The sequence below is a fragment of the Chelonia mydas genome, chromosome 1 (assembly GCF_015237465.2).
Source record: "Chelonia mydas isolate rCheMyd1 chromosome 1, rCheMyd1.pri.v2, whole genome shotgun sequence".
NCBI classification, from domain to species: domain Eukaryota; kingdom Metazoa; phylum Chordata; order Testudines; family Cheloniidae; genus Chelonia; species Chelonia mydas.
Window position 1 is genome coordinate 33380272 of NC_057849.1, and position 10046 is coordinate 33390317.

General features: G+C 44.8%; 1 protein-coding gene across 1 annotated transcript; it reads right to left on the reverse strand.

The window, feature by feature from the left end:
- LOC102939197 (stromelysin-1-like) lies at positions 1–10046 on the reverse strand. Its single transcript, XM_043523981.1, has 10 exons — positions 9938–10046; positions 9535–9779; positions 9068–9216; positions 8848–8973; positions 5443–5604; positions 4473–4617; positions 3052–3185; positions 2298–2457; positions 347–450; positions 1–156 (listed from the first exon to the last, which is right to left on the reverse strand). Exons 1-10 carry the CDS (start codon positions 10043–10045, stop codon positions 53–55), a joined length of 1437 nt encoding a protein of 478 aa, XP_043379916.1. The 5' UTR covers position 10046; the 3' UTR covers positions 1–52.

Sequence of the window (10046 nt, forward strand, 5' to 3'; positions counted from 1 at the left end):
CATACAAAATTGGGTTCTGTTTCTTTTGCACCATCACCTTGTGTGTCTGCTCTTATTTGCAACCAAACCAACTATTGCTCTTCATTTCACGAATAACTTTCTTGTACTTGGTGTCTATTTCATACTGCTTTGATCCATGGAAAAAATAGAAATGTCCTAGAAATAGAAACAAAATGAATAATTACTTTGTACAAATGTATATTCATTCTCTTTTCACAAACACTGCTGCAAATTAAAATGTATACACCTAAAGAAACACCCTTACTAATTTCTATAATGATTCTTGAGTCTATGGAAATGCAAATTTTCCAGCATATTCAACTATCAAAGTATTTTTTTTATTTACCTTTTTCCTGAAAAGCAGCATCGACCTTATTGTCAATTCTTGGAAAGTCAACTGATATGCGTCTTGGATAACCCTTTTCCATGGATTCGGTGACTTCATCATAACTGAGTGAAGAAAGGAAATGAAAATAATACATGAACATGTGATATTTAATATTGAGTCCAACTGACCTTTACAACAAGTAAGTCCTGCCCTTAGCTAAAACTCACTAACCATGAGCTACTGTAACTCACTGAATTGTATAAATCCATACTATATGAATACTTTCACCTTGACTAATGGATGCACAGTCGTCCTCAGCTAGTCTGACTAAATAGTTTGTTTTTCCTACTTGATTGCTGTAGGAGGAGTGGTGTGGGGCCCAAGTGTGCAACCTTGACATCTGGGCCCTCATCCTGCAAAGACATTTCTGTACATGTCTTGCTTTGTGCTTATGAGTTGTCAATGGGACTAGTCACCTGAGTGAAGCTAAGCATACACATAAGACTTTGCAAGTGAGCCCTTAGTTATGTGATAGTCTCACCCAAGAAGAAACAGGGGTGCTTTTGGGGGGGGGGAGGGAAGTGGTTACAAAACCCGTCTATATGTAGAAATATTTTCTTAATTTAATTTTAGAAACTGCTTGAGTGCAGTTCCCCACTGCACAGGACAGCAGCAGTGCTGTAAAGGCCAGCCTTGCCCCAGCCCTGATCGGGTAAGGGTTGAAACAAGAGGAGGAGCTGGTCTTTCTATCCTCACACAGCTACTGGTGGCTACAGAGCTGATAGGAAATCCCACCTGCTACTGTAACACCGACAGGCCCTGGTCATCGGGATCAAACCTGAGACCTCTGGAGCTAAATGCATTAGCCTCTACTGCATGAGCTAAAAGCCATATGGCCGTTAGCTAAGGCTGTAGAGCAAACTCATTAATCTCTCTCTAGGTGGTCTCGGTGCCACTAGAGGGGACAGAGCACCACGTCCAGGAGGTGTGTGGGTTACACTACCAGCTCTCCTACCACTGGAGATGGGGCATACCACTTGGGGGAGACAGCTCACGGTAGTCATGAGCTGCAGGGACACCAGAGGCACAAATAGAGAACTCAGCCAGGGCTGGGTGATGGGCACAAGGAGCAGCCAAAACATGAGGTCCCTACAGGCCTGCATCACACACAAGAATCAGCCAATGCTCAAAAGGAGGGGGGTACCTTAAACTTGGACTAAGAACAGAGACTGGAAGGGCAGTCAAGATTTTTACTGCTGGGTTTATGATGCTTTCCTGTTAACTGTTCTTTGCAATGACACCAGGGCTCAGCATCTGCTAATAAAGGTGCTGGGATGGAACTTTGCATAGAGTATTGGTCACAAGAAAGAGAAAACAAAAATGACAAGAAACAAGTGTTCTGCCTCCTCCCTCAGGTGCCACCCCCGCAGCTCCCATTGGCCAAGGTTTCTGGCCAATGGCAGCTGCGGAGAAGGCACTCAGGGTAGGGCAGGGGCAGAGCACAGAGCTGCCTAGCTACGCCTCCACATAGGAACAGCAGGGACAGGTTGCTGCTTGTGAGGAGCCATCCGAGGTGACTGCCCCCCAGATCCGGCACCCCGCACCCCCTCCCGTGTCCCAGCCCCTCACCCTCTCCCACACGCAAACTCCTTTCCTCTTAGTTACCTGGAATTTTTCACTTACCACACCCCCCATTCCCCCGACATGCCGGATAAAAAAGCTTTTACTGTACTAGCAGCGAATGGAAAATGTTCTGTAACTTGAGTGTTTTAAGGAAAAGGAAAGGAAAAGGAAGAGCTGAGTTCTACCTCTGTTGTCATTGACATTCAGCTTACAATGGGGTGTGCAATAGATGAGTCATGAAATCCTACTTAAGGGAGCCACACACTTGTCCTAATTCCAAATGTAAAGGATTAATAAGGCTTTAAAGAAGCTGCATGGATTATTTGCTGGGAGAATTTAATCTTACCTCCAATACTTGTCACCTACAAAGAAGTACGTTTTTTTGGTATTCCCATCATAAACAGCGGCATCAATTTTCTTAACGTATCTTGGAAAGCCCAGGGTATGGATGTTCCTAGGAAAACCTGGCTGTACAAACTCTCCTTTGACAACCCAGTATTGGTTGCCTGTCAAGAAAAACAAGATAGAAAAGCTTGATAGGGACTTCTGATGAGATTAAGCGGTATTTAATTGAAACTTTAAAGGAAACTTTTATGTTCCCTGCGGGGTGAACTCCATTAGATAGCATTGAATTTGAAGACATTCCTTTCCTGCAAGGCAGCTGGAATGTTTAATTTTTCAGGACACTTGGATCTTTTGCTTTATAAATTCATTACAGTAGTTAAAAAAAAAACATTTTCGTCCCATGGGAGCTGGGATTGTTCAGCACCTCTGAAAATCAGGCCACTTAGTTAGGTGCCTAAATATGAATTTAGCTGACTAAATGAAAGCACTCCATTTTAAACACTTAAGCTCAAATATATAACTGATCCTCTCATCTGCCTTAAGCACATCATTTAACTTCACTCTCAGTTTTCCTGATTATGAAACAGGCATATTTCACAGGACTGTTGTGAGGTTTAATTAGTTAATGACTGTGAAACAGCACTTTGAAGGTGAAAAGTTATGTAAGTGCTAGGTGGTGGTGTTATTATTATTAATAATAATTGCTTCTGCATTTCCACATGTAAGAAGAATGTCTAGAAATTCAATAGAAATACCTTTAAAAAGAAACACTTGATCCTTCTTGTCAATTTCATAAGCGGCTTGAAAGCCAGATGGTAGAGTTGGCCAGAAGGAAGAAATTAAATCCTGCTCAATACCTGGGAAATAAGGACTCTTGCGCCAGATGTACCTGATTGAAAAGACAAGTTGCTTGTTTATATAATTATATGTTACCATTAATTCATGAGATCATCAACAGGGAAATTTAATAAAAATTCCTACTACATGAGCTGTACATTTGTTCACTAGCTGCTGGCGGTGGGACATGCCCCCAGCCCACAGATCAGGTCCACTTGGAGATGCAATGCCCATTTGGTAGTGCCCTCTTCAGTGCTACAGAGAAATCCTGTCCCATTTATTTGCACTGGGGTTCTTCCACCCTGCCCTTTTACCTCACCCTTTCCCTCCCATTCCTTTGGTCCCCAGTAAGGCATAGGGAAGAGCTGGGTCAGGAGGAATCCTTTTGCCCACCATGTAAATGCAGCCATCTCTTCGGTGCAATGTGTCAGCTCTTTGGTAGTGCACAGCAACACTAAACTGCACTTTTTAGGAGGGAAATTTAAGAGTAATTTCTTCAATTGAACCTTCAGGGGGCATTTATGTAGGCAGAATGTCATTCCCTGTGTTGGTATTTGGCCAAAACCCTGGGGATGCCACTTTTATTCCATCTTCCAAGAAGTGCATTGGGATCTTTAAATGACCCATTAAAGAGTTAAGTATCAGATGTCATTGAAAAGATGGGTTTCAGAGTAGCAGCCGTGTTAGTGTGTATCCACAAAAAGAACAGGAGGACTTGTGGCACCTTAGCAACTAACAAGTTTATTAGAGCATAAGCTTTTGTGAGCTACAGCTCATCCGATGAAGTGAGCTGTAGCTCACGAAAGCTGCTGCTCTAATAAATTTGCTCTAAGGTGCCACAAGTCCTCCTGTTCTTTTTATCGAAAAGATTGCACCTCTAACAGTAGAATGTCGCCAAGCACTGCAGCTGGAGCCTGGGTTCAATGCTCTCTGGAGGCTAAGAATGCCACCTACTGAATCACCAACAACACTTTCTATAGCCCCATAGTTTTCCCTTTCGATCTGCCATCCATAGCCTGACACCAGTCTGTCAAGAACAATGCTTCATGTGATATGGCTGCAGGCCAAAGTGCTCTGATTGCTCTGATTGCACAATTGCCATGGAAATGTAACAGACCGTGCACAGGATGACTAAGGATGATTTAAAATATTATTATTTACTCACCCGTCAGAAAGCCCAGTTACTTCGCCCAGGTTGCATGGGCAAGTAGAAATTTGTGAGGTTGTGTTGACTATACATTTGGAAGGAAACCCCCCTTCTTGAACTAATTGTCAAAGCATTGCCATTACAAGTGTAATCTAAGCAAAACTTGATGTTGACAAAACAGAAATAATTTACCTGTCTTTAAAGAATATTATTTCCCCACGGAGAGTGGTGATGGCATCAAAAGTCATGTGCGGGTCACAGCTGTCTGTTGTTGATGTTTCTGTTGGTGTTTCTGTGGGTGGTGTGGAAGTTGGTGGCTCAGTAGAGGTTGGGGGTCCTTAGGGAAGAGGTTAAAAGCAGAATTGGAAGGTCAGTTAGTATTGCTATTACAGAGCTTGGAGAACAGCAATACTGGGTTTGAAACAGTGTTTTCCCATTCTATCAAGGTAATTATATGGCCACCACTGCCATATTATCTGAGCTCTTCACAGTCTTTAATGTATTTATCCTCACAACACCCCTGTGGGGTAGGACAATGCTATTATCCCCTTTTTACAGATGAGGGAACTGAGAGGATAAGTGACACAGACGCTCTATGCAAAGCAAGAAATTGAAACCGAGTTTCTGGAGTCCTAGCTTAGTGCCCTCACCAATGCCTCTCTGAACTCCTCCTTGACATTAATGGAGCAGTGCCAATTCACATCTGCTCAGGAGCTGGCACAACACTGTCACAAAGTTTCACACAGAAACATATTTAAACCTTTCAGATTAGTGATGCCCAGGAAGCACTCACCTCTGCAGGGAGGGGGGTGCCTAATATGCATGAAGAAGGGGACACACTATGTACTCCTCGTCACAGGTAGCCAGTTGAACTGGCTCATGCAGATGGAGTTAGAGTGAGCCATGGCCTTACCTGCTTCTCATTCCTTTGGCTGTGATTAGCACCCAAGAGGACAGAAGAGGGATCACAGTCCCTGTGTAAAGGTAAGAGCAAGGACTGCAATTACAGCCAGCCCCTGTACACTGCTCTAAGGGTGAGGCTCCTTACCCCCTTCACACCCCACACAAGTAGGCCACAGTTGATCTTGATTATAAATTCTCATCAAATTGTTTGTAACCTGTAGGAGAGAAACTTTAAAAAAAAGTGATGTTTCCTCCTTACCATATAGGGTCTGAATGCCATCAACATCATCCTGAGGGAGCCTGTAGTTTCTGGTCTCCGTCTGCAGATAGGCTGGATACATCAAGGAGCCGAGGACATTTGAATGACCAAGACCCAATGAGTGGCCAAACTCATGAGCAGCAACAAGGAACAAGTTGAATCCTAAAAATATAAAAAGCATAGCATTCGTGTAAATTAAATACATGTCCCCGTAAAACAACAGGAAAGGACAGGTGAGGTCCCAGAGGAGTGGAGAAGGGCAAACATAGTAGCTATCTTTAAAAAAGGGAAACAAAAGGTGTGTCTACACTGCACTGTAAACCTGGCTCTGTGGGACCTGGGACTGAGAACGCAATGTCTCCAAGCCCATGCTTAAGCATCCATACTGCATTGTAAACCTAGGTTCACAATTGCTGGACCCAGGTCTCACAGCCATATTAGTGCATCCATATGGCACTACACACATCTTCTGACTCTGGTCTTCAGCTTGAGCTGTGTTCACACTGCAAAATGACAGGGCTTGGATCCAGGTCACAGTGGAACTCAGGCTCTGAACCACCACCACCCCGTCTCCTCCCACCTCATGCCAAACTAACCTCATTTCCTTCTTTGACAGAATTACTGGCCTAATGTATAGGAAGCAGTAGACGTGATATATCTTGATTTTAGTAAGACTTTTGACATAGTCCCACATGACATTCTCATCAACAAACTAGGGAAATCTGGTCTCGATGAAATTACAATAAGCTGGGTGCACAATTGGTTGAAAAACCATACTCAAAAGTAGTTACAAATAGTTCACTGTCAAACCGGGAGGATACATCTAGTGGGGTTTGTCCTGAGTCTGGTACAATTCAATATTTTCATTAATGATTTGGACAATGGAGTGGAGAGTGTGCTTTTAAAATTTCCAGATAACATCAAGCTGGGATGAGAGACAAGCACTTTCGAGGAAAGATTAGAATTCAAAATGACCCTGACATATTGGAGAACTGGTTTAAAAACACCAAGATGAAATTCGAAAAAGACAAGTGCAAATTACTACACTTAGGAAGGAAAAATCAAACGAACAACTGCAAAATGGTGGATAACTGGCGAGGCAGTACTGCGGAAAAGGTTCTGGGGTTATAGTGGATCACAGACAGAACATCAGCCAGCAATGTGATGTAGTTGCGAAAAAGGCTAAAATGATTCTAAGGTGTATTAACAGGAGTGTCATATGCAGTGATGAGCTGCCAAAATCTTAACAAAAGGTTCCCTCCTCACCCCACGAGGGGGTTGTTGCCCACCCCTGCTCCCCAAGACTCCTGCCCCATCCAACCCCCCCGCATTCCTTGACGCCCCTCCCCAGCCCTATCCACCCCTCCCCTGTCCCCTGACTGTCCCCAGAACCGGGCAGGAGGATCTCGTGGGCCACCGTAGTGGGTGCCCAGCCCACCTCTAAGAGCCAGAGGCACCTGCCGGGGAGTGAGGTGGGGAGTCCCCATGGTGCTTACCTGGGGCAGCTCCCAGGAAGCATCCGGCAGGTCCCTCTGGCTCCTAGGCCCGGAGTACAGTAGCTACGGGGGGAGCAGGGGGAGCAGCTGCTCCCCCCACTGATCACATCAAAAGTGGCACCTTAGGCGCCGACTCTCTGGGTGCTCTGGGGCTGGAGCATGCACGGGGAAAATTTGGTGGGTGCAGAGCACCCACCGACAGCTCCCCGCCCTGCGCCCGGCCCCAGATCTCCTCACCTCCGCTCCGCCTCCTCCCCTGAACGCGCTGCCCCACTCTGCTTCTCCGCGCCCCCACCCCTGGTTTCCCGCGAATCAGCTGTTCGGGGGGGAAGCCGGGGAGGGTTGAGAAGCAGGCGGCGGCTTCCCGCTCAGGCGGAGGTGAGCCTGGGTGGGGAGCGGTTCCTCTGTGCCCCCCCCCGGTTACCTGCTGTGGCGTGGGCAGCCCTTCTTGCACCCCCACCCCCGCCCCAGCTCATCTCCGCGTCCCTGGGCCTGAGTGGGAAGCCGCGGCCTACTTCTCAGCCTGCCCCGGCTTCCCGCGCAAACAGCTGATTCGCGGGAAGCAGGGGGGGGGGGCGGGCAGAGAAGCAGAGGGGGCGGCGTGTTCAGTGGCAGAGGCGGAGCGGAGTGGAGCTGGGGCTGGGGCTGGGGTTGGGGCTGGGGAGGGGAGCTGCTGGTGGGTGCTCTGCACCCACCAAATTTTCCCCTGGGGTGCTCCAGAGCTGGAGCACCCACGGAGTCAGCACCTAAGGCGCCACTTTTGGCCTGTTAAATTTAGTTTGGCCTGTTTAGTTTTTTTAATTTGGCCTGTTAAAGTGTCCCTCGCGGAACAACCGGTTCTAAAAGGGCTTCTAAATTTAACAACCGGTTCTAGCGAACCGGTGGGAACCGGCTCCAGCTCACCACTGATCATATGTAAGACACAAGAGGGAATTGTGCTTCTTGTGAGGCATCAGCTGGAATACTGTGTCCAGTTTTAGGTGCCACACTTTAAGAAAGATGTGGACAAATCAGAAAGCATCCAGAGCAGAGAAACCAAAATGATAACAGGTTTACAAAACATGACCTGTGAGGAAAGGTTAAAAAAAGATTGTGAAAAGAATTCGTTTTGGACTATGTAGAGGCCTGGTTATTACTTTTTTTTTCCTTCAAGGAAACAAATCTGAGGCCAGCCACCATGAAAGCATCTGTTCATACTGCAGAAATATCCCTCCTTACATATAACCAAGGTTTTGTTAATTTTGATGAGTTCAGAGGCCAGAAGAGGCTATTATGATTGTTTCGATTGACTTTCTGAGTAACACAGGCCATGGAATTTCACTCCGTAATTCCTGCATTGAATCCCATAGCTTGTAATCTCACAATATATCCCACGATAAAGCACACTAGACAGAAGCGCTCAACATGCACCACAAATACACTCATCCACTGAACACACATCATTTTCCCTGCACAAGGTCGTTAAAAGTTATCATCACTTTAATACTTTTTTTTTATTTAAAAAGTGGTGAGTTCAGTATTTTACAACTGCTAAGAGCCTCACCCTGAGGGCACAGTTTCATGCCATATTGTCTAACTCAGTAATGCCTATTGTCTAACTCAGTCAAACCAGTCCACCTCCAGGGTAATTCCAGTCACTCCACGGGAGCCACAGTTGTAGTCAGTGCATTGACTCCAGTGGCATTACTATGGATTGTCATGGGCGTCATTGAGATCAGAATCTGAACCACTGATTTCAAGGAGAACTCCGCTGAGAAGTACAGCAGGTTCCGACCCTGTATATGTAGTTATTACTAAGCTGCATTACTTTTGCGCCCCCATCTCTTTCCAGTGTAAAAATGAGTTAATAGCTCTTAAAATCAAATACTGCACAGTGGAGAATGCTAGTGAAATAGTAAGGGATTCCTACCTTTCATATCTTTTGTCCAGTATTCATCCTCATCAAAGTGGGCATCTCCACCAATACCTTCGCCAGGTGCATAGGCATGAGCGAGAGTTCCACCCACTCCATCAAAGGAATAGAAGTCACCATGAACTAGAAAGGGATACATAAAAAGTATGATTCTTCTCAATTGGGACTGTAAGTAAATGTGTCAATACTTATCATGGACACGTGGGGATTCTCTTACATCCAGCCACAAAGGAGATCATTATATCTGCTTCGCCTTCGTAAACTCTAGTGAATTTCAGTGGGGTCACGCTGCTCCAGACGTTCCAAGCCTTCTCAATCGCTTCATCTACATCAGCGGGTGCCATGTCTGGTGTATAGTTCAAAATCCTTTAAATACACAATAAGGAAATAAAGGTAGGCAATTAAAAATGCAACTGACAGGACATGTACTTCAAGTTAAACATTTTGCTTCCTTGTTGTCTGTATATTACTATTTGTATCTCTTGTCTTTTTAGGCAATATGCTCCTTGATACACAACATATGTCTATCTCTGTGTTTGTTTAGTACCTACTGCAATAGGGCTGTGATCCTGATTCAGGCTCCTAGGTGCTACCATAATGATAAGAATAAATAATAATAAACATAGAAAACTAATTCCTTCTGTAATTCCCAGTGGCACTCAAGGAAACACACTGAAATATTACCTATATTTCAGATCTGTTTTTGTCCATCTAGGAGACAGTGGAAAGGTGCTGAACTGACCGACATCAGGTATTCCACACCTGGGCTGCTTCATCACCTCCAGAGTATTGGAATCCAGTTCCCCAGTCACTTTCAGCCCAAAGAATGCCTGCATTTCTTGGATTTTGTCACTTATGGTTTTGCTGTTCTTCATTTTAAAGATAGGTTCCGCCTCTGTTTTAAGTTTATAGTACTTTTCCAGATATTTCTGATGGGAAAAAACAGCCACATTTTGTGACATTCATGTTTCTTTTAGAATGTATAGAATAATCTTAATAGTTATACAGTTATTCCTGTGATCTTAATATAATAAAAGACTAATTCTTCCTATCAGCTTTAATCATATATACTGTCTACAACCATTACCTCAGCAAATTGCATGTCTTCTTCATTTTTCTTCTCCATTTCTGGAACTACTGGAAAAGCATAAGCAAATGCTACACAGAGTAAGATCTGGAATGCAAGATTCTTCATT